The sequence below is a fragment of the Aythya marila genome, assembly GCF_965140915.1.
Source record: "Aythya marila genome assembly, chromosome: 17".
NCBI classification, from domain to species: Eukaryota; Metazoa; Chordata; class Aves; order Anseriformes; family Anatidae; genus Aythya; species Aythya marila.
Window position 1 is genome coordinate 2369179 of NC_139058.1, and position 24691 is coordinate 2393869.

Genomic DNA, 24691 nt, shown 5'->3' on the forward strand with positions numbered 1-24691 from the left:
AGTGGACAGGCATTTTTAATTAAAGTCAAAACAAAGTCAAATAAGCCTGAAATAAACTGCATTTTAGTTTAGCGCAGCATTAGCTCTTAAATAAATAGTGAGAAGCCTTGGAGCTCTGGGCTGTCTCTGTACAGCAGATGGCATTACAGGTAATATTTATCATACTCCAATCCCGAGGCTAAGATAGTAGGGAGGGAGTATTGACGTCAGCTACAAGTGAATCAGTCTTAATACAAGCTGAAAAACTGCTTGCGCCTTCAACAGTTGATTACATTGTACAGCATTTCTGCTTAGTGCTCCCCATTGCACTTATTAGTCTGTCCGAGCAAGCCTAGCAGGAAGAGTTCATTTTGTTTTGCAGCTTAAACGAACTGATGTAAATTGATCTTGGACTTTGAGGTGGGAAGATTCCACCCAGCTGCTGTAACCAGGGGAATGCCCTTTGCTCCAGTTTTTGTGCCAAATTTGTGCATTTGAGAATTTTAAACAAATACCACTTGGCAGGATATTGGCCCTCAGGGTACAGGAATAATACTGAGCGAGACAGCAGGGCACATACTGTGAGGGATTTACGTGGATATCTATCAGCACTGATAGTGAACAGTGGGCTACACCAATCCTCTCATATTTAATTTAAAACGGTAGTTCTTTTTTTTTCTTTCTTTCTTTCTTCACAGGAGCTGAGTGATCTTCTGAACGAAAACCAATAGCAGTTTTTCATCCGGGTGAACCGCAGGAGAGAAAGAGTTCAACAGAGGTTAAGAATTATTACATCAATGATGTTGTCTTCCTCGGCTGTCTGGGCCAACCTGAGTGGGTGACCAGGGATGAGGGATTATGAACTGCTCAGGGCACACCTAGGAGCCCTTGCTGAAACAGAGAGTCATGCTCTGCCAGGGGTGTTTGACAGCCTTGCTCTCACGCTGAGTTTCTCAATCTGTGAGGCATGGCTGGTTGACACAGCGCTACAAGAGAGCGTCCCATCCTGCTCAGAAACACACCGTGATGAGGCGTGGGGAGCTCGTGTTTGGTTGGAAGCAAGGTGGGGGATTATAGATTGAGAAGGGATGCACACTCAGCTGGCATAGGACAGAACACCTTGCTCCATCGGGAGCTGTCTCGAGGCACCCAGCACTAGAGGCAGTATTGAAATCTGGTGCATTAAAGGAGAAAGGACTAGGCCAGGTTGGACATAGCCTAGAAAGAGCTTGGACAGGAAGGAGGAAGAAAGAACGAGTGAAGGAAAAGAATGACTCTCTTGAGGAAACTGAAAATATGCACTTCCTTTTCCTGATGTAGATGTGGGAGGGGGTGAGGCAGCAAGGTTTGCTGCTGAGAAAAGCCGCCCTATGAGTACTCTTGTCATCTCCCACACCCTGACAGGCCATGGCAGCAGCACACCCTTCCCTCCATCCAGCGTGCTGAGAAAATCAGCTATGCGGCAGTTTCCTAACTCACCAAGGCTGGGCTTGGGTCGGTCTCTGTGGTCCTCATGCTTTCCTTCCCCTCATTTTGAATTACAAACGGGCAGATTATTTTTTAATAAGTTTGGATACCATTTGAGCTCGAGGCTGAAATGTTTCATGCATTGTTTCAGCCTTTAGCACTTCAAAGGAGAGGAATATTGTCTTTGTCAAGATACACAGCAGCTGAAACGCGTAGCGTGTGTTAATGCTATTATAATGACAGTGCTTCAGCAATGCTCCCAGTGGGCTGGGTCTGTGTTGTACACCACACAGCTTTTCCTTTCACTGGAGTCAGCTTGGGATTCAGGTTTCACACCTGCCTGGGCCGTATGCCCATGTATTGTTTTGCTCTTTGCATATATCTGGGTATATAATGTAGCGGTGGCCTCATTATGTGTGTGTATGCAAAGACGTTGAATAAATTTGTGTGTGTTTTTTTACAGCTGCCTGCTGGGAGCTTCCGAAGTGGCATTTTGCACGCCCAAAGGCTCGGGGAGGATGGAGCTGCAGCAGGTAAGGACCCAGGGCTGGGTTCCTGAAAGCATTGATCCCTGAAGCTATGAGACACCAACAGATTGTGCCTTTGTCTCACGTTCAATTATCACAGAGTCAGTGAGGTTGGAAGAGACCTCCAAGATCATCTGGTCCAAGCGTTCCCCCACCACCAGTGTCACACACTAACATGTCCCTAATCACCTCTCCTTGAATGCCCCCAGGGACAGTGACGCCACCACCTCCCTGCGTAACCTGTGCCAATGCCTGCCTGCTCTTTCTGAGGAGAAACATCTCCTAATTTCCAACCTAAACCTCCCATTTTTGTGCATGTGTGGTGACTGTGTGCAGTCCCTTCATCCTTAGCACTCAGTTAGCTGTTACCCCGCTGTGGGCAAGGGAGAACACCTCACATTTACACCAATTTCCCCCAAAATCACAAATATTGTGTGCTGTGGCCCCCAAATCTCTGGGTAAGCAGAAGAAGCTACCCTTCAGGGACCCATTTTTGTGTGAGGAGGAGCTGCCCTCCCGCGCCCTGAGGCACTGACAGGAATTACGAGGTGGGGGGGGATGGCGCTCCCGCCTTACCCCCCCCCCCTCCATTTTACCCCCCCCCCACCGCTGCGCAGGGGGCTGGCTTGAGGGAGGGAGGGGGGAGCGCTGCGCATGCGCAGTGCGGCGGGGCGGGGTTGACCTTCCCTCCTCAGGCCGCCCGGCCCCGAGCACGCGCGGGAGGGAAGATGGCGGCGGCGGCGGGCGGCGGGGCGCGGGGGCGGCGCTGCGGGCACCGGCGGCTCTGACCGGGACGGAGGCGGAGCCGGAGTCCCCGTCGTGTGTGTCCCCCCCCCCCCCCCCCGCGGGGGGTTCGACGGCGACGAGAGGAAGGCGGGAGGGAGCCGCCCGGGCTCGTCAGGGGGGAGCGCTGAGGGCGGGGGGGGGGCCGGCCCCGGGAAGTGAGGGGGGGGGGGGGGCGGTTGTGAGGGGCCGGGCCCGGCGTGAGGCGAGGAGAAGCCGGCGTGAGGAGAAGCGGAGCCGGGCCGAGCCCAGCCGGGGGAAAAGAAGGAAGGCTGGCTCGCTGCGGCGGCCGCTCGCAGGGCAGGAGGAGGCTCCGCCGCTGGCTCCCCGCCGTGGTGGCCCTGGGCTGCTGGGCGCCCCGCGCCATGTTCTCGGTGCTGTCCTACGGCAGGCTGGTGGCCCGGGCGGTGCTGGGCGGCCTCTCGCAAACCGACTCCCGCGATTACAGCCTGGTGACGGCCAGCTGCGGCTTCGGCAAAGATTTCCGCAAGGGCATCCTGAAGAAAGGCATGTGCTACGGGGATGACGCCTGCTTCGTGGCCAGGCACCGCTCGGCTGATGTGTTGGGTGAGTACCCGGGGTGGGGGGGTACCGGGCCCGGCTTGGTGGCTGTGGCGCAGCCGGGCCGCGGACAAAGGGACGCAGCCCGGCCTCGCTTGCCCTCTCTGTGTTTTATGACTCTCACGCTTTATGAGCCAGGTCTCTTCTGCTTGGATCAGGTGCTTTGGTGTCTGCAGGGTTCCTGCCAAAAAGGTGATCCTAAATGGTTGCTTTCTGATGAATTCTGTAACATAGGAAGGCGTGAGGCTTCTGGTCACGCTCCTTGCTTCCCATCCTTGCTTTCTCACACTATATGATCCCCTTTCTCAGCACGCCGTTGGCACAAGGTGGTGCGGAGGCCGGGAGCCTAGGCCCTGCCTTTCACCTGTAGCTGCCTGCCAGGCCTGCTGGCTCCCAAGGCCAGAGAAACTCCTTCCAGTGCCTTTCGTTCTCTTTGTCTCCCTAAAAGCTCGGCAAGCTCCATGTGGCGTTCGCATTTCCATGTAAAAGACCACTGAATCATGAGCTTCCTTATTCCAGCGCGTGCTGTGTCCTTGTCAAGTGAAAGGCAAAGTGACATTGAGACTGGTTTCAAATGTCAAACTTCAGTTTCGGTGTTTGTTGTGGCCTGGTTCCTTGCTCTGGTTTGGGCTCATCTGTAAAATGAATCCCAACCAGTTCAAATTTTTACAAGTGGTGGATAATAGTAGATAATCAACGGAATCTGTGGTTTATGAGCGGCGTTGCCTTTGACAGTGCTTGACCTTTCTCCTGTGTAGTCAAGGTTGAATTTGGCAGACACTCTGGAAAAGTTAGCTTTTCAGTGACTCAAGTACATTTACCACAATTTTGACATTAAAATAAAAAAAAACTTTTTTTTTTTCCTGTCACTTTAAATTTAAAAAATGGTGGGGCTGCCTTGCAGTGCCTCCTGACGTGACAGCCCTTGGTGAGTCTAGAACCCAGTGCTGTCACTGTAACCTGCTTGCCATTTAATGTAGCTGAAACGTTTTTTTTGCCAGGAAGCTGTAGCTGGCTGCTAGGTAACAGTATTGCCGGTTATTCTGAAGGGAGCTGATACTCTAACCGTGATGCTGCAGCTCCCAGGAGGTGTGGGAAACCCCCCGATGCATGTAGACATCCTGCATCTTTTCTTGTGCCAGTCCCAAAGGAACTTTTTCCATTAAAATCAGCTGTTGGGCAGCCGTGCTCCAGCATGTGACCGAGGCTGGCTGCCTTGGAGCTCTTACTAGGCCAGCGCTGATAAATAGCTCAGCAATTGGTATCTGCCCTTAAGAGAAATGCAGAGCATGCTTCACGCATAGATGGACTCTTTGCACGGGGAAGAGAGTAGATTTAGATCCATCGCATGGTATTTAGGGTTTTTGGCCATATTTGGCAGTTACCATATGCAGACCTACAGCTTGTCGTGGCTTCCCACTGGAATCAGCAGAGTTGCATTGCTGAGTTTGTCTTTGCATTAATTTTCATGGCAACTTGGTAACAAACAGCTGTAACTCCGCTAAGGCTCAAGCAGCAAGGACAGCTTTGTACTAGGATGTCTGGTATCAAGAAGACAACTTTAAATAGAAAAGCTGCCGTCCCCCTGTGAAGCTATTTTCACGTTCCTTATTGCTTTTCTACTATTAATGTGTGCCACTAAACCAAAACCACTGTATTCTGCAAGCATTAACGCTCAGGATGGTTTCTGATGCAATCTAACTTGATGCTTTTTCTTCATCAGTAGTTCTTAAGCTCCTGAACATAGCAGTTTTCCCCTTGTTTCTGCCATTACTGTCATCTCTTTGCTCTCCTTTTCTCACCAAATCTTCAACCAAGGGAGGGAATTTCAGCACCAGTATTTTCCTGCCCTCAAATCCCCTTGCTCTCATTGCAAATCTGAGGTTCCTTAAGTTTTGTGTGTGCGTGTGTGAGCCTCATAAATCCTGTACCAACTTTATACTTGCCTAACTTTGCCCCTTGGCAGAACTACCTGGGCTGAACCTCCCTGAAGCTTTACCAGCTTCGTTTTTTTCAGCATTAGTTTAATGAAGAGGTCAAGTGGCTTGAGTGAAAGTGAGTGCTGGGTGCAATAATACTTGCAGAGAAAAGTAAACGTCAGGTGTACCGCTTGGGGTTAGCCTGCATCGGTGGTCATCAGTGACCACGCTGTACCAGATAATGGATTTAAAACCCTTCCGTGCCCGTCTTTTCCAGAATCAATATATGGAAAGCATGCCTGTGTGGGATGGGCTATGGGTGTGGTGTTCCAGTGAAAGAGCTACTCCCAGCCACTTGGCATGAGCGCTTGCTTGGGCATTCATTTTCTTAGGTCAAACAAAAGTTGACTGGGGCTCCAGAGGCAGCCTGTTTATAGCAGATACAACAATGCCAAGCGCTTCTTTTGTTTTCTGTATGCTGTATGGTCTGAAGGGTGAAAATGCAAGTGTCTTCTAGTCTGTCCTTAGCCTTTCACTGTAAGAAAAAGAAAAGACGAAGGTGTGTGTTATTTCCAACCCTCCTGTAGCTGTTCAAGGCTTGATAAGGCTTGTTAAGGATGTGCTTGAAGCCTTGGGTCTTTGTCTCTTTGACTTCTGGCCGGTACCTACCTGTTCAATTTGCATGTTTCTTCCCATCCTGAGGTTGGGGAAGAATAAGGAACTCAAATCCCTGGTGTTTCCTTTGGGATCACTCCAAGAAAAGGAAATAGCTTTACTGTTACTGTTAATCTCTGGAGCTCTGTGATTCAGGCCTGTGTTTGCTTCCTGCTGCTGCTTGCACCTTTCTGTGTGTTCACTGCTGGTGTCTTTGTTGTCCAGACCCTCAGAAAGCTACAGAATGACAAGATCAAAATACTGAAATATCTTCCTGACCTGGTAGACGTTTCTGTGCCTGTTCACATCTGAAACCATGCCTCTGTGACTTCCAAGGGTGTCAGTGTTTTTCAAAGCTGAAAAACAAAACTCTTCAGAAACTGACACCTTCGTTTCTTTCTAGTTAGGGTATGAGTAGTTCTTGGTGCAGAGGGAGTAACACATGACTTGAAAATGAACTTTAGAAACCATTTCACTTATTTAACAAAACAAGCTTGGACAGTTAAATGCTGAGCTCTTTCACGCTGGCGATCTTTTCCTGTTGTTGGGATCTGTCTTTTCTTGCTTATTCCTGCCTTATCGGGCTCCCGATCTCTATACTATTTTTTAATGGATTTTCCAAAGTGTGTGACTCATTAGAGAAACGTTACAGCAACCAGCGCGCATCTCGTGACAGCATCACTTCTGCAGTGTCTGCTGGGCAGGAGTTTGGGTGTAGCCTGTGTGACTTGACGACTCTTCCAAACTATTTCTGTCCCGCAGTAGTAGGAAAAAACTCTTTGGCAGCGGGGTGCTGTTTGTCCACCGCGAGTTAAAATTTGGCAGCTGTTCTATCTGCTGCAAATCTTGAGTTTTTTGGGGAGGAGAAGGGGGAAATGGAGGGCAGCAACTCTAAACTGAAAGGAATGGCATCGTATTTGAAAATTGAGTTTGTCATCTGCCTGCCTGGGAGGTATGTAAACCTCTAGGGTGGTGAAGCCCCCAGAATACTTTTAGTCCTGCTGAGAAAAGTAAACTGAAAAATGTAAAAGGATTTGTAGATGAAATGTCAGTGTTGTCCCAGCAACTACAGAGGAGGAAGGGATTCTTCCTCTGGTGCTCGAAGGTCACATAAGACTACGTTAAGTGGTTTATTTGGTGTCATACCTGTTAAAGAGATTGCTGCTTGAACTTTGTATGCTAAAGGAGGCAAGTGGCCGGGTTGTTTCAGAGTGCTGTCTTACCTCCTCTCTTGGGAGAACTCAAGGCATTTTAGAGGGAATAATCAGTGATTTGGAAAAAAAAAAAAAAAAAAGCTGTATGTGTCATAATAGTCCAAACCATTTTTTTAACAAGAGGAAAAATATTGTCATTTGTAGAGAAACTAGAGGTTATTGAGAAACATCCCCACTAACAGCCTCACTGATTCGCTTGTCAGGGCAGCTAACCCAAATGTCAGCAGGGCTGTTCTGGAGTAGCATTTAACATAACCTCTTAGAAATGTAGCAGCTCGCTCTCTGAGAATGAAACTAAAATCTGATTGTTCCAACAGATCATGTACCCCTGTTTCTGGATGGGCCTGGGACACGGCGTATTCTCATCGCAAATTACAGCTGAACACTTAATTTAGGTGTAAGGGCTCCTGATGCTTGTTGATAGTGGTCACTTTTCCATTCATAAGCAGATCTTAGAGGTTGCTGCTTGAAAGAAAAGCGGGTTCTGTGAGAGATCACAGAAGGAAATAAGCAAAGGAGAACACAGCACAGCAGGTGAGGCATTAATTGCAGCGAATGTTGCAGAAATCCACGACTTTATTTTGGTTCATCTGCACCACTGATACTGTGAGCCTGAAATTACTGGGGCTGTGAGCACTTTGGAGCCTGGCCGATGTCTGTGCTACGCTACCTGTCTCTTCCCAGCACTTAAATGCAAACTGCTGGGAGCAGCTCAGCTCCAAAGCAGTGCTTTGGGGTTGCTCAACACCTCGAGAGGTCGAGCAGTTCTGGCTGTGGAGGGAAGTTTATACAGAGCTCTGAGATAAAAACAAAAAAAAAAAAGAGTTTTTAACTGTCAAAATCCACTGAGCAGATTTCTCTGACTCGAACACAACAGGTGGGAGAGAGAGCTGGTACAAACCTGTTTCCTGAACAGCTGTGTATTGCAGCAGGAAAAAAAAAATGATGAGGAACTGCTGCTTTTTCTTGGAAGTAGGTGCACGATGCAATGCTTTCAGTTTCTCCTTCAGTCTGTGCTTCAACGCTTCTCACGTTGCCTCTTGCTTTGTGTTCCTCCTAATTGCCTGGCCATTTATTCTCCCCGTACCTTTGTAGTTAATGCAAGGGCGGTTAAGGACTGGTATGAATTCTAAAATACACAGCATGAATAAGCACCTTCTCCTTTTGTAACTAGCTACCAGCCGCACGCAACCTGCCTTTGGGGATTTGTATTCCACCAGGTGATTTCTTTGTCAAATCTAAAGGGGGGAGTTGGAGGAAGAGCCACCACTTGGCTGTAACACGGTGATCCCGTGCGGGTGATCCCGTACACGCTGCCAGCGGCGCTGCTGGGGAGGGTAGTGCTGGGGCTGGGCATGTGACGGCCTTTGGATGGAGAGCTGTGGGACTTATCTTGTCACTGATAAAACAAGAAATCTTATCGGGTTATCTCCATTCTGATCTGTTGACAAATATTAGATGCTGGATTTCAAACTTGTGCAGTGCAGCAGATTGGGCTTTGTTACCATTTTTGTCGGTCTTCTATATCTGATGCGAGATAATTCCAGTTGCAGAAATAGACCGTTTTGATGTTCTTTTATCTGTGATTCATCGCTAATTCAGGTAAGGCTCTCAAGAAACTTAAAGTTCGGCAGGATGAGTGTTACATCTTACAAAGTTAATTGTGTGTTCGTGCAAAGGCAGCTCCTGATGGCACACATGGCACCTGCCTGGTGCTTCTGTGTGCGCATTCTTCTTAGCTGCGAGGCAATATTTTGAAGTTTTCTGAGAGATTTTTGGGACAGGGTGATACTTTTGGCTTCTGGCCATGGGCAGCTTCATTTGCCAGCCAGCCACAACTTCCACTCGGAAAGCTCTTTCTGTGAAACAGTTTGATTAATGTCATGGTTTTGTTCTGAACTCCAAGCTTGCGGCGTTTTTATTTGCTCTGAATGAGACAGAACATCTGGATCTGACATAAAATGAAACATAAGTCAGCGTGCAGTGAAGAGCCCGTATTGCCAGTCTCAGCACTTGCTGGCTGCTCCTGGGCTTCTGCAGCTAACCCTACACGGGGCTGGCAGTCAAAACATTCCATTTGCATTTCAACTGGCATTTTATCCCGGGTGCTTTTAGCATTTCAAAAGCCTTTTTTTTATCAAATTTCGATGCCAGTATCTTCACGTGCTCGGTTTCGGTGCTGCTGCATCAGTCAGCGTGCCTTGTCGTGAAGCTTCCTTACAACTTTCCCTGTCCCCACGTACAACTCCTTAGGAGGCTCAGGAGCTGGTTTTGGGGCTGACACGTGCAGCCTGTGTTTAATCTGGCAGCAGTGGTTGTGTATTTTCCAGCAGAAGGCGATGGAGTTGTAGAGTTAACTCTCACTGACTCTGGGAGGTCTCTGTGATCTAGTTAACTGGAGAAGCTCATTGGAAGTAATTTATTGTGAAATTTTCAATGGCTTTATTTACAGTGGTTGTTCGTCTAGCCACGGGCATTTCACTATATCCTGTGGACGTTTGTGCACTTACTTTCTGCAGAGGCTGAAGCAGGGAATATCCAAATAGATATTCTGTATAAAACTTTCTGATTTACTGAATAGCTTAGTAAAATCAAGGATTTTACACAGTTCAATTTCACTAATTCTTTTGTCAGTCACACCGTTTGTTTTAAATACCCAGTGAGTGATATTTCATAAGATGGGCAAGTAAAATATTGATACTGGAGGGCAATACTTTATTTTTTGGTGGTGAAAGGTAAGAAAATCAAAACCTGAGTAACTTCTTTTATTTGTTAGAATAATGGCTATTTAGAATTTTTCCTTTTTTGTTTTTCCTTCTATTAAAACAAAGCTACTCTAAATGAGTACAGCTTGGCATCATTCCTTGCTGGTGATGCTGCTGGTGTCAGTACCCATGAATTTCCCTTGAGTGATAGAGAAAGAACAAGCTAGGATGTAGGAACTGGTCCGTTTTGTGAGTCACACTTTCAGTTCTTGCTGCTTCTGGAGCTTGAACCATCTCATGTACTTCTGCTCCGTGTTTGCTGTGTATCCAATCTCACAAAGGTTTTTTCAAACTGTATTTTCAGCTGTGTTTTTCAGTAGCAGTGTATTTAAAAGTCACATCCTCCTTCCCCATAAAATCAGCCAGTTCATATTGAGAATTTAAAGATAATGTTTTTATTTAGAAACCGTGCTGAAGGTAGGTCCTGATGGCAGCGGCGATCCCTGGCTGGATGCCTGAGCAGGAGGAAGCGGTTGACTGCTCGGGCGGCGTTTGTGCACTGTGCTCCAGGAGCCAACAAGGTCACAGCTTAAATGAAATGAACTGATCTGTCTTTACAAAGTGCAGTAAAAAAACAAACTGCAGGAACTCCTCGTTGGCCAAATTGGGTGAGGACAAGCAGTTGATGGTGGCGGTGAGGAGCTGAGGAGGTGGTGAGAGCTCGAGTGCAGGCCTGCCCTGCTCCCGTGCCGAGATGGGAAGGAGCTCATGGCCATGACTGTCTCTTTGCTTCTTACTCAGACACTGCTCCCCTAGGAGTGGTGCGAAGCGAAGCCAGGACCTCCAGGTGGACTGTCTAGAGGAGGGCTTTTGGGAAAGCAGCTTTAGGATGCTCTGCTGGCTGTTTGCAGCTTCCAGAAGGCAGGCAGAGCTGCTGTGGGGCTCAGGACAGTGTGAAGTGTGCTGCCATGAGTATGGTTCAGGTTTCCTGCCTGAAGTGAGCAAAGAAAATTACGTGGCATGCTCTTATTTTCACTTTAAAATTGAGGTAGGTTTTGATAATTAACCTGACCAGGTGCTTTCTCTGGTGACTTGCTTTCCCACACTGAGTACTAATGCTCTGGTTTCTGTTTAAGTATTTCCTGAGAAGACTGAAGCCAAGTTGACTTACTGAGCTTTTGAGGGAACTCCCTAACATCTCATGAGCTTGTTCTGTATCAACCTGAGGAACCAAAAGCACTGTCTGCACAGTGTCTGTCAAACACTGCCCTTTTGGTTAACCCCATTAAGCCTGTCCCTGAAGTGATTCTTGCTGTAATCAGCCAGCAAAGTTCCAGCAGGATTGTGCTCATTTCAAAGGAAAAAAAGCTGCTGCTGTGGTAGCTTAATGTAAGGTGAGCAGTCACCCAAACTGATGCTCGGTTGCTATTTCAAGTTGTAGGTCAGAGTGGGAACACTTTTCTTGTTGATCTCTTACTCCAGGCTTGTTTGAGCGGCGGCAGAAAGCAAAGGTTTAATCCAGCATTAACCTGGAGCTGCGGGACCAGGGAAGGCAGGTTGGTTTGCACAGGCATCGCGGGGAAGCCAGGAAGCTTTAGCAGGAGCTTCGTTCCAGGGACTGCCCCAAAGAGGGGAGCTCAGGGACCTGCCTCCCTGCTCTGTTCTTCTAAGAAAGCGACCGGACAAAGCAGGTGTCCGAAAGGTTGTGCACTATTTTTGGGAGAAATCTGATTAATGTTGATAGGCTGTTGAGAATCTGGATGTAGCCTCCTGTCAGATTAGAGTTGGTGCCAAGGGCGGCTCTAACCCTCCCGTCTCAGTTTCAGATGGTGACCAACGTGAAGGGCTTTTGCAGATGAGGCAAACTGAGTTTTACCACTTCAGTCACATTTTTTGTGCCTCTGCTAATAGTGGTTTTCTTTCCGATGCCTGAAAATCAGCACAATCTGAGCTCTGAGACTGGCTCATTGCACCTTTATCGTGAACACACCATTTTAGCTTTACTTTCCTGCAGAAACCTGGGCTGGAAGAGGCCAGCCCCTTAGGTGCTGAAGATCAAAAAGATTTGGGAAGGAATTCTGATTAGAAATATTTTGCTCTCATAAATAGTACTTCACACTTCCAGCAGCATTTTAACTTTAGCATTAAAGCTGATTGAAAAAATTCAAAATACCTGGAAGCCACGTGGGCAGCAGAATATCATTTACTGTCAGTGACTGGTCACAGTAGATAAAAATGAAGACAAAGCCCCGTGCGAGCGAGCCCATGACGCTTGCCACAAGTGTTGGAACTGGATAATTAAACCATTTCTTTTTTCTGATGGCCACTTACCTTCATTTTTTGTTACCCGCTTCAAAATAAATTTAAAAGCTCTTTTCGTTTCTTAAAGGTCAGTGATAATTTTCCTAATTTTGTGCATGCGTCATGTATTATAGCATTTCTCACTTGGGAATTTAGGTGCAATTTTTTCTCCCTCATTTTTAGAAATCAATTTCCCTCTGTTTTTTGGGGATCAATGTCTCTTCACTCCTGCTACACAGCCCTTTATTTTTTCCTATGCCATGGAAAGATCTCCGATTGCAGCCTGACAGGTCCTAGTGCCACCTCACACACATTCTCCCGGAGGCACCAGGGGTCAAAGTTTCTCTGGAAACTTTGTAGTTGGCTAAAAACAGCTAAACTGTGTTTGAGGAAGCTGCATTGGGGGCACTGCTGCTGTTCTAGCGAGACGGTGTGTGCCTGGACAGAGCTCAGAATGCTGAGGGTCTGATGTGCAGCATCTGCTGTGTTGCTCCAGACCCGGTTCAGGAGTTTTATCTGTTGTAATATTTGTCTGGCAGATGCCCAAACTGATTTTCCTCTGCGTATGAGACAGCAAAAGCACTTTTCTTGCTCTTATTTCCACTGATTTCCACATCAAACCACTATGAACAGTGATTGACCCAACTGTTTGTCTCTCCCTGGCCATGCCGTGTGCATCTCTGGTTGCTCAGAATGTTCCCAACCTTTGGCAGAATTGGTCGAGCTTTCTCATGTCTGTGCTGTTTTGAATGACAATGGAAATTGATGGGGCCACGATCAGTTTTCCTTCTTTTCCTTGGCTAAAGTTTTAAGCAACAAATTGTCCTTGCAGACGTAGGTCCTAGCATTGTGTTGGTTTGTCTGTTGTTTCTTATTTATTTTATTTAATGGAGATTTAGTTTCTGCAGAAATGGATAGTACTAAGTAGAAAAACGTCATCCTTCCTGTGAGCAGGTAGCTCGAGGAGAAACTTCAGGGTGTTGACTAGTGGGGAAGATCTTTATCATTTCAATCCTATTAAAAAATCTTAATGACCTTCATATTTAAAACTAATCATCGCTCTTTTCTTCCCTTTTAATGGGCTAACCAAAGGTTAATATGATTGAATTCCTTCCAAAATTCCACATCAGTTTTCCCTCTAGTGAAGTCAGCTGTCTCCTTGTGAAGTTCACATCATTTGACTTGTACCTTCTTTTTAGCAATTCTGATGGTGTACAGAGCTTTGTCTAGCAGCTGATATCAGAAATCATTTTAAAAATGCTTAATTTATTTCCCTTAATCAATTTTTTTTTTCTTTCAAGCAGGTGCTGTGTTCTGCCTTACAGATATTGAATGCCATAAGTTAAAAACCTCGTTTTGCAAACCATTTCTGTTCATGTAACTCTTGTTTTCTGGTTTTTGTTTTGCTTTTCTAGGGGTAGCAGATGGTGTTGGTGGCTGGAGAGACTACGGGGTTGACCCTTCTCAATTCTCAGGGACTCTAATGCGAACATGTGAACGTTTAGTGAAAGAAGGACGGTTTGTACCAAGTAATCCTGTCGGGATTCTCACTGCAGGTTACTGTGAGCTGCTGCAGAACAAAGTACCTTTGCTTGGTAAGAGAGCAGAAACACGTGAATTGCATGTGTTGTGTGCTGCCTCGATGTGTACTTAATTATATACAAAAAATATATACAAATATATCTGTATATAAATATCTGTATATGAAATATAGAATATTCAAGTCTGTGTGTGTGAAGGGTGGCAATTCACCAATGCTTGCAGAGTTTGAAAAATGAGTTTGGCAGTAGAGCCTGCTATGGCACGCACTCCTTGTATAAATAGCTCTTCTCCATTGAAACCTCGTAAGGGTTGTTTGTGGCTTTTTGTTTAAGCTGTGCAAGTAAAAATGTTTTCTGGTGATAGCTGGATGCAGTTCTACTTGCTCCTTGCCCTACTGCTCCCGTTGCCTTTTATGTCCAACGAACTTTAAGCCTAACAGCTTGACTTAAATAATTTATGTCGTATGATCACTGATACCCTGGATTTTTTTTATAATTCCTTGCAGGGGAATCTTTACATATTTTTCTTCTGAAAGCAAACAAAAGTAGGTGCTTAGCATGTCCAGTGTCAAACTTGATTTTAGGCAGTGCTTCCAGCTGCCTGGGAATGGTGAACAGATAGGGAGGTGAAGCGTGGCCTCAGCTGACAACCTTGAAAACGGAACACGTTTCTAAAGGGCGGGTGACCTCTTACGCACCAAGAAAGTGTTACCCTGTGTGATATGCATGCTTCTCACCTGACCTTAAACTTCTCTGCCAGAAGAGCGCTGCGTAAGCTATATTTAGCGCCTCTGCTGAGCTTAGGAACAGATGTTCTTGCATTATATGCCCAAAGAATAGGTTCAAATCTCAGAAGTGACCTTACGTGTCACTAAAACAGCAGTGGTGGTTAATTCCATCAGGATTTTGCGTGTCTGATAGTGCTCATCTGTGCGAGGCAGATGCAGCTGGAAGCGACCCCAAATGTGGGCCACTGGTGAGAGCTCTCAGCACTCCCTGCAGACAGAGGCAGCCCCGTGTGGCTTGACCTTTCGAGGGCTGAAACGCGGCGTATGCTGAGTCACAAGATCTGCATTCCACACGTGGCCTCCTAGTTACACTGTGCTAATACAGTTAAAATGTGAAACTAATGATCCTCAGCGCTTCTCCTGGAAGAAAATACCACTACCAAGAGCGGTATTTTTAGAGGTAGAAAAAAAAAAACACCTCTGGAGCTACCACAGCAACGAGCAGTTAGAATTTATTTGAAATAAAGTGGAGGGAGAGGACTTCATTAGGGAAGATTCATTAGGCATGAACTTTTCCTTCCTGTTGTGTTTTGGCTTGATGTTTAGTTCTACAGAATTGAATCTAGCAAATTATTTTTAAAACAAGACTGAAGTGGGAGGAAATTGTGCCATTTATTTAAAAGCTATTCTTATCATCGCAGAGCAATCTTGGATGGTGTCATATATAAAATATGAATCTTCCCTTAAATACTGCTTTGACTTACCATTCACCAAGAGTGGAGAAGGTCGTGTATATTCACCAGAGAACAAATTAAGTGCAGGGTTTTGTGGGGAACTCCCTGGACTTGGAGGTGAAACATCCAGAACAGGTGATGCCTCAGGCCAGCTGGACTCGTCTTGTAGGCAAGCCTGATCATACGTTTAGCTCATCAGAAGTCTGTGGTCTGTCCGAGACACAGATGTGCTTGGAAACTTCTGCTGCAAGAGCATTAGGATAGAAGATGAACCAGAAAACTGTCTGTTAGCAGATGGCATGGGGAATTCTGATGGAGGCAGTTTGAAGTCAGGAAGAAATGCTGTAGCTGTATTTCACGCTCTTCAGGAGTTAATGCTCTTCTGGTGGTAGTGCTCCTGTTGGCAGAAATTAAGCAAGCACTGTTTTTCTGTGAGTGTATGGGTATCTCTGCTGTAATTTCTGTGGTTTGCCACCAAAGTTGACAGCAACCTCCCCATGAAGGAATCGAGAATGCTGTGGTTGCTGCAGGCATGGCTGGGGTAACACGGGGTATGGTTGACTAGTAGCCACGTTTCCGTTCTTCCTTTAATCCGGAACAGGATTTGTCTCCAGAACATGTTTTCTTTAGACTTGTGGAGTTAGTGCCCTGAACGCTTGACAGGATTATTATTTTTTCAAACAAAGAAGGTAGCTCTGCAGAGCCAGGCTGTAGTGAAAAGTGTGCTCATGTTCTGACAAGAATAATGGAATGCTATCTGAAACTGCTTGCAACCAAGTATTTAATTGGAGTGTTTTATTTACAGCGGGGGAGTAAAAATATGTGGAGAACACCTAGCATTGTGTGGCTGCTACTGGAATTCTATTCTCTTAATGCTTTCAGAATTTCAGTATTATAAGTGACTTCTGTAAATCCAGTCTTATAGCAGAATGTGCTGACATATGTTGGGATGGGGAAGTGTAAATGAAGTGGAACAAAACAGGTATTTGTCAGCATGACATGTTTACCAAAATCAAAGCCAGTATATAATTTTTTTTTTGCATTAATCATAATATTTCCATTTATCCTGATCTCTAAGCTTTGATAAATATCTGAATAGTTGGATTATGACTGAAGTCAGTGAAAGAATAAGGGCCGTGTGTAAGGCTCGCTCCAGTTACCATGTTCTGTTTGCTTGCAGGAAGCAGTACAGCTTGTATAGTAGTTCTGGACAGAACAAGTCATCGTTTACATACAGCCAACTTGGGAGATTCTGGATTTTTGGTAGTCAGAGGAGGAGAAGTAGTACATCGTTCTGATGAACAGCAGCATTACTTCAACACTCCGTTCCAACTGTCAATAGCTCCACCAGAAGCGGAAGGAGTTGTCTTAAGTGACAGGTAAGAAAGGAGATCTTAAATTTTTAATCTGTGTATGTGATCAGCTCTCAAAAGGTTGTGGCTTTACTGTCTTGAGAGTTCCTCGTATAATGCAGCACAGCATGTGGGATTTAAATGTGCCCAAGAAAAGGTTCTAATATCTGCCCTTCTGTCTTTAAGGTACCGTGAACGCTTACTGTGTACTTACTCAATTTTTGTAAGCTGTTGCAGTCAAAATGCATTGGGTTTGTGCTCATTCATTCAATATAGAGTGTTCCTGCAGTTTGTGGTGTTCAGATCCACAGACCAACACTGCACAATGGAGCTGCTACAATGAAGGCTGCAGCCGGTGATTGTGCCGCCCGTCCTGCACGAGTGCCTTGTCTTATCAGCGGCTTTCCTTCCCAGTCCCTGTCTGTGCTCTCTTGAGACTGGTTTGGAGTACACTAATTTAGGTATCTTGGCAGCGAGGTAGCAAGTGCTTGAAGAATAGAGCAGAGGGACATGTGACTGTAACTCGTGTTTCCAAGCCGCTGTGTCTCCAGCAGCATATTGTATTTGACCAAAACGAGCAAAACTCTTGTTTGGCGGAACACCAAGCTGGGAAATGAGAGTAATAGGAAAGGACAATCTGTTCACAGAAATGAGTTGTTTCAAAGACAGACTTGTACTTGTGTCTTCCCCGAAGAATGTCAGGCTGATAAAAATCCTGTGACTGCGTGAAGTCTAACCAGTAAAATAAAATAAAAGTGAAGAAAAAAAAACAGCTTTCAAATAAGTATTAAAATACTGCTCTCAAATCAATGGTTATACGGTCATTAAAGTGATACCCCTCTTCTAAATACAGAAGGATGATAAAAGGATCTTAAAAGAGAGACCACAGTAAACAGAGAAAGCAACTTAACCTTTAATTTTTTTTTTTTTTTTAAATCTGGAGGCTTATGCCTTAAGGGTTGTAACTTCTAATGCCAAAATAGCTCTTTTTGAAAATGTTACTTGAAAGCTGTTGAAACACCTGATCATTCTTGCTTGTGGCTTTGTTACGTCATCCTAAGGCTGCAGGGAGGAAACCAGCGTAAAACCCTGAAATGAGAACCCTTAAATAATCTAGCCTCTTTATTAGGCAAAGATTAAGTGGTTGTTTGGAGTTCCAGAACTATTAAAATCTTAATAGTTCTGAGATTCAGTGTCTTGTTCAAAAAATAGCACAAGGATAGCTGATAACATGATAACGTCCAGTGGAAGTCAGGAAAGCAAAGTAATCTGAGTCATCCCACATTAAGGAAAGTGCAAGATAAATGAGCTCCCACACTTCGGTTCTGAATCATGATTATAGCTTTCTGGCTAGTTCCTGCGCTGTTCTTGACATTAATTAGTACTTGTGCTTGTTGTCTAAATGCTTCTCCAGTATTTTTTTAATTCATTGTCCCAGTTAAATGCTTAAATTCGGCTACATATGGGGATAGGCAGGCGATCTTAACTCTAACCTTGTTGAAGGTGCACAGCAGAAGGGCTGCTTTCCTCAGCTGATTTCTGGCATAGCCAAATGGCGTGGCATGCAGTCATTTCTGCCTTTTAAAGATCTGTGAAAAATCCTTGAAAATAAAGGTTTTGTAGCTACATTGCTTCTGAGAATTGGATTCTGCAGCAGCATTCATGGCCAGCATGGATATTTTCTGCTGTAATGTATTAAACGTAAGTAGACCAACCAGCTGTGGTCTCCTGGTAGTGATTTCCAGACATGCTTCATGTTCCACTGCAATAGAAAGTGATTCAGAATCCGTAAGTGGCTTGGCCGTTCTGTTAGGAATTGTCCTTTCAAGTACAGCTCTCTACATGTTGAAGATGGGCGAGAAGGAAGCCCTCAGCTGCCATTCCACTTAATGGTTTCCATGGAGACACACTTGTGAAGCGGATTAGTTTGCAGGATTGTTCATCTGGGAATTGTAAATGCAAATCCTTTGTGTAATAGCTGGAACATTACCTGTTTGCAATCACAGGTCTTTTGTTGTAGCTTTCTTGACAAGCTATCCTGGTGCAAAAGCTCCATGGTTGGTGATTATTTCTTTCCTTTCCAGCAAAACACGTAACAATAGCGAGTTACAAAAGCTGTTAATGTGCTGGGCTGACATTGCTTGGTGCCTTAGTGAAAGCTGGAGGCCATTTCGTTGACATTACCTGTCATTTTCACAGCCCTGATGCTGCCGATAGTACTTCCTTTGATGTCCAACTCGGAGACATTATTTTGACTGCGACAGACGGACTGTTTGACAACATGCCTGACTACATGATTCTGCAGGAATTAAAAAAGCTGAAAGTAAGTGTGCGTGTACAGTCTGAATCTCACATCTTTTGCCCTCGTCATCCCTCGCTGTTCCCACCAGTTCTTTCTGAGCACACAGCTTTGTGTTACACGTGAAAGACCCACCACAAAGTGCTGCCCTTTGGAGACTCACCAGCTAACACCACGTGTGAGCAGGGATGTTGGCCCCAAAGTGCCGTCTCTTGAACCCGCACTCAGGCTGAATGCAGAAGCAACAACGTTGGCAGAAGTTTCCAGAGTAACAGCCAGGAACATGTCACTGACGGGTGCGATGCGAGGGAGCCACCGGGGGGGATAGGGAGAGGTGTTCAGCAGCGGGCACTGCCCTTGGCCAACTGCTCACAGGCTGCATTTTATCTGCGCTTGCAGGTTGTAGATTACATACGTGAAAATACAGCGTTCTCTTTCGGGCCGTTCAGTGGGTGGGGTGAGGCATGAACTTAATTTGGAGGTTTTTTGAGGACTTACAAAACAGCAATTCTAAAGTAATCCGAGCTGTCCGAAGTGTGGGCTGTGTGTGTGTGTGCGTGGAACATTTTGAACGTTCTGATAAAAATTCGCAGCGACTTTTCCAGATTAGTCACCACAAATACTTGTTTTAAATAGTGAAAACACATTAAACTGTTTTAGTTGGGATAAGAGCATTTAGCTCGAGGCTATTTACTTACAGAAAGGAAAGTGTACTTAAGACGTATCAATATGTATAACCTCCCCAGGGAAACTATTTTGATGTTATGAAATGCAAAGAAGTCTCTGTAGAATTACAGTGTGGTTTTAAAAAATGCTTTGCCTGCTCTTATCCTGCAGGTACATAACCGAGAGGCTGTGTCAGACAGGGAATGGGGCTTTGCAGACAAAATGTCTGAGGCCTCTGCCTTCATTTGAGGTAGACTCTTGCGTTTCCCCCTCCCTGCAGCCCCTTGCTGCTTTGTCTCGGTGCGATGCTCGGGGCTGACATTGAGAAGCGTGTCGCTGCGCTGCGGAGCGGAGCGTGGGATCGTGCCGCAGCACAAGCTGTCGCAGGCTTTAACCTGGTTACTGGAGGTAGCAGCAGTGCCGAGGATGTGTCAGCACGGTGCTGTGGTTTGCAGGGACGGGTTTGCTCGTCTCTGACCTGCGCGGCTGTTATTTGGGCTGTAGCTGCAGCACATTTCTGCTTGCGGTACGCCCACCTTCCCTGCCCTGCGCAGACAGCCGGGTAGCCTGCTACACGCTGGAGGTTCAATTCTCTTCTGGAAAAAAATCGAGCTCCACCTATTGGCGTGTTTGGGAAAGGCACTGAGGTTCCCTGTCGGGTAGGAAGTTCAGCCAAAAGTTAATCGTGTAAGAGCCTGCTAAGTCCCCGGGCTGCAGGGAAGACTTTCTGAGATGACAATGTCGTGTCATATTGGCTCGAGTAAGAAAAATACTGGAGAAAAGCAACAGGGATACTGGGAAAAAAAAAATATATATATATATGTGAAATGCCATCTGTAAAAAGGTCAGTCTCTCATTGAATTATTTCTCATCTGTTTTTCAAAGTGTTCCTTCTCCCCCAGGCGTGCTCCTGCTGATTTGGGCAGGAGACTCAGACTTCAGACTTACCAGTTAAGGTGTAAAATGTACTTAATTCAGCTGAACCTACTTTGTGAGGGAAAAACAGCTCTTTCAGGGTGAACCACTAGTATTAGCTATCAAATCTGGTTCCCTAAGGTGAGACCGTTTAGTCTATTTTAAGTATTAGTCTTCTGAATTCTAAATGCTACAAATCATCAAAAAAAAATGAGCCTTAAAGCTTCTGGTCTAGGCTTCAGTTGTGAAGATTTGCAGTTCTAACCCAAGTTTATTAAGCCTAAGACATGGTTAGACTTCCCTTGGGAACAGAAGGTGATAACCAGAGCCCTAATCTGTGAGAGAGGGCAGTCAGGGATCTGCAAAACCAACGTGCATCAGTGAAGCAACAAGCGATAGATTTATTTATAAAAATAAACTTTGTTTCTCGTTATTTTAGAACTCCAACTACGAGAGCATACAGCAGACTGCGAGAAGCATTGCTGAGCAAGCTCACGAGCTGGCATATGATCCCACTTACATGTCACCATTTGCACAGTTCGCATGTGACAATGGATTGAATGTGAGAGGTAAGATATTTTTTTCCCCCCTCCTCCCACTCTTGCTATCTTGAAGAAATCTTGAGCAAAGTTCTGTTTCCAAATCTGATAGGAGAAGAGTATTAAGAAATGTGGTTGGCAGCAGAGCGCCAATCTAGCGCTCCTGGCTTGGCAAGGACCCCAGCTCCTGACGCAGGTCATCCCAGGCCCCAGCTAATCAGAAGCCTCCTGTGGGGAAGTAGCTGGAACGCAGAGAACTCTGCACTGATTTTTATTTTTTATGGTTTAATCTAATACATAGGCTCTTGGCCCGAGAACCCAGCCTGATACAAATTCTCCCGGCTCCCAGGAGAACTGCACTTGACCTGTTCTTAGGATTTGTGTGTGGGTTTTCTTGTTGTTAGTGTTTTTTTTTTGTTTTGTTTTGTTTTTTTTTTAAGTTTCCTATTCTTTTGATGCCTTTTAGTCGAGATTCTGCCCACTGTTGGAATTTTGTTGTTCTTTCTGACTCTTCATTAATGTGTCTACATAACGTGGCTACAAAGCCCAGTAATGAATCTTCTGAGTCCAGAGGACTTGTTTGACCTTCTGGGTACCAAAATACCCATCTGAGCTATTTCTGTAGAATTGGAGTGATGTAGCTACTGAGTTTTGAGAAGTGATTATCAAAAGGGTTAAGTAGCTTTTAGAGGGATGTAAAATCATGAATGCTGAAAAAGACCTCCGAGATCATGCTGGAGAAGATGCTGGAGGTGTTTGGTTTTACAGTAAATTCCTGAGATGCTTCCTGACTGCAGCTTGCCTGTAACAAAACAGACATCTTTTTTGTAGATTTTTTTTTCCTCACATACAATATAAATAAAAGGCTTTCTGCTCTACTGGCTAACAGTGAAGCAGAGTTCCCTTGTCTACACAATACATTTTTTGCATATTTAACCAGCTCAAAAAGAGCTTTCCATGGGGGAACATGACAGGCTAGAGGAGGACAACCCAGTGTGGTTTGACAACAGTTTTATTCTTTCCATATTGCAGGGGGAAAACCAGATGACATCACCGTCCTTCTTTCTATTGTAGCCGAGTACACAGACTGATCTGCCGAGTGCCAGCTTCTGATGTTTTCATTATCCCCGAGCTCCTCGCTTCACGTACGGTTTCCTGCTGGCAGGATTGCTTTTGTCCTTTGCAGCTGATCTCAGCAGCCAGTTTTTGAGCTCGTTGCCTGTCTTGAGACACAACTGAAATCCTTGTTAAGAACCACTCTCGTAGTACACTGGTCTTTGTCTGCCAGCAAGAAATGAAGAAGTTCAAGGCTTGAAGCATGTCTTTCAGAGCTTAGTAATTGTCCATAAAAGGGGGAGGATCAATCCCGTATCGTTACCGCATTTGAAATGTGACTTACTTTCAGATGAGTAGAATTGGTTTATCATCTTTCAAATTAGATTCAATAGATAAAACCTCTACAGGAGGGCATATTATTCTATCTACTAGAAACATTCACTGTTCATTAAAGGGTATGTTACAGAACACAGTTTCATAAGCATAGTCTTGTTACAGTGATAGCTGAGGTTTCGTGTTTCTAAGTTCTGGTTTTCAGGAGATTTATAACTGCTGTAAACTTTTTGCTCTTGCCATACATGGTGTCAGCCTAGGAGCCTTTTCTAGTACAAAATTTCAAAAACATACTTAGGTCAAGTTATATGGATGCAAATGTGTTGTGATTTCAGGTGCTTAACTGTGATCTTAAAAGTTCTGCAGATCATTCGTCCATAATGGGCCTGATATCTGGATTTTTTTGGCTGTGGATAACTTTATTTTTTTTAAAGAAAAATTATAACTCTTGTCTCAAGAAGCCAAGATGGTCAAAGTTGAGATCCTTCGAGCATTTTAACCCATCTCACTAGCACAGGATGACATGGCGTAAATGCTACAGTGGGAGGCTGCACAAAGAACAGATCAGCCTCAACTCTGAACATCTTCACTTTTGGTGGATAACCTTTGTTGTTAACTAAACATGATTTGTGTTAATATTGCCACTCTTGCTTGTGTAGAACAGCACATGCTGGACCAGTTCAAGCCCAGCTGATCCTTGTATTTCTGGCTCTCAACCACGCACCTCTTTGCTTATGCTGTGGCAGCAGCAGTAAGTACATAAATGGAAACAATTAATGAATAATCAGCAAAACTTACATTTCAGTAACTAAAGTTTAGGGTTTTCAGAATGAACCTTAATGATGTTTACAGTTATCTAACAGCCACTTTGCAATATGACATTTCCTTTCGAATACAGTAGCTCACAATTGTTCCCCCTGTTCCAGCAAGCTTTCCTTTCTTTTCCGAGGTTCATACAAATAGCTGATAGCTGTAAAGATATATATATTTTTGGTCAGTTTTTCATTAACTTTTTTGCTGGTAGAAGAGTATGTAGAAATAAATTAAAGCCATGTTTTTATATATATAAAAAGTCGGGTAATGTTGATGTTTAGGTGAGTGCAGTTAAACTTGGTCAGTAAGTAATCTTACCTGCTCTCAAAAGGAGATTTTTACTACCTGGTTTATTGTATTAAAACTGTTTAAGTTTGAGGTTACCTCAACTTGTTTAAAGAATTTTTGTGGACTTGTACTGTATATTTGCGTAACTATGTCAAGCTTTTATTTAAGATCATTTAACATGTACCATGTACATGTCATTTTACTATATTTCAATGCATCGTGCTTGTAACAGGCATTTCATTTATAATAAGAATAAGTGATTAATTTGGAAGCTCTTCAGTAATTTATCTGCTATTCCTAAATTGGCGTAATGTTAGCTCTCTATTTTAAATCACCTTGTAATTACTTGTCAAAATGCCTTAACTACCCTAACTTGACCAAAATACTATTTTGGTGAGGGTACGGGGAGGATTCTATTAATGAAGAAAAATTACTTAGTTTCGCGATACATGGAGCAGTGAGTGGTGAATAACTTTGCACAAATTGTCAGTCCTTCTTTTTTAAAACTGAACAAGCTGTATCTAGCTGTCTCGTTAGAAGGAATGTATTCATGCTGCAGTATAGGGCTTTCTTTCTAGCATTTGGGAGGGGTGCTGCTCTCTCAAATCTGGGTATCTTTACATTGTATTCTCCAGTATTTACTCTCGTGTTTCTTTATTAGAGCTGATTTGATCAATTATTCTTTCCCTTGAACTCACCTTAAAACAATGCCCTCGTAGACCTGACCGTTTTGCACTCTGACCCCTTGCTCTCAGTACGCTCGTGCCCAGCCTTCGTTATTTTTTCCCCCCTCTTTCTAGAAGTACAAATTGAGAAATGTTTGTGGATCAGATAAATGAGTATGGCAAAGGTGCTTTACCCCCGAGTGAGATGTTGCATGCGCTGTACTCTGCCTCTGCTGGTCCAGGGTCTGGAACCCTCGATCGGGGAGATTCTGCCACCTTCTCAGAAGCTAAACTGTGCCGCCTGGTGGGTTTGAGTCTACGCCTTGCTGTCTGTGTTAAAGCAGTTCTTAGCTAAGCAGTATCTATAAAGCCATTTGCCTCATATCACGTCATGATTTTTTTAATAAAGAACAAATTTGGATTTTAATTTACAAATCATGAGTTTATCCCTCACTGGACACACCAAAGACCAGTAAAGCTTATAGCTTTTCCATCTGTTTATAAAGCAATACTGTATTATAAAGAATCGATATTTTTATCACATGCTTGTTTTTGTTTTTGTTCTTAAGATGTGCACTCTAAACATATCAAACCTAATTTCTTCCTATGAACTTAAGCTGTCTGCGCACAACAGATTTTTTGGAAGAGGGAA

The 24691-nt window shown here is 44.7% G+C and overlaps 1 protein-coding gene across 1 annotated transcript; it reads left to right on the forward strand.

The window, feature by feature from the left end:
* Positions 1–2929: 2929 nt before the first annotated feature.
* On the forward strand, positions 2930–24580 carry PPTC7 (protein phosphatase targeting COQ7). The gene is made up of 6 exons (XM_082774279.1): positions 2930–3323; positions 13526–13705; positions 16294–16492; positions 18665–18788; positions 20785–20914; positions 21917–24580. The coding sequence occupies exons 1-6, from the start codon at positions 3122–3124 to the stop codon at positions 21973–21975; spliced, it is 894 nt and encodes a 297-aa protein (XP_082630405.1). The 5' UTR covers positions 2930–3121; the 3' UTR covers positions 21976–24580.
* Positions 24581–24691: the final 111 nt, after the last annotated feature.

What these genes read in the sequence shown, in the direction of transcription:
- PPTC7 (XM_082774279.1), top strand. Translation starts at nt 3,122, where the DNA reads ATGTTCTCGGTGCTGTCCTACGGCAGGCTGGTGGCCCGGGCGGTGCTG. An exon ending in CCGCTCGGCTGATGTGTTGG is followed by an intron (nt 3,324 to 13,525) that starts GTGAGTACCCGG and finishes TTGCTTTTCTAG; the next exon opens with GGGTAGCAGATGGTGTTGGT. An exon ending in GGAGTTGTCTTAAGTGACAG is followed by an intron (nt 16,493 to 18,664) that starts GTAAGAAAGGAG and finishes TCATTTTCACAG; the next exon opens with CCCTGATGCTGCCGATAGTA.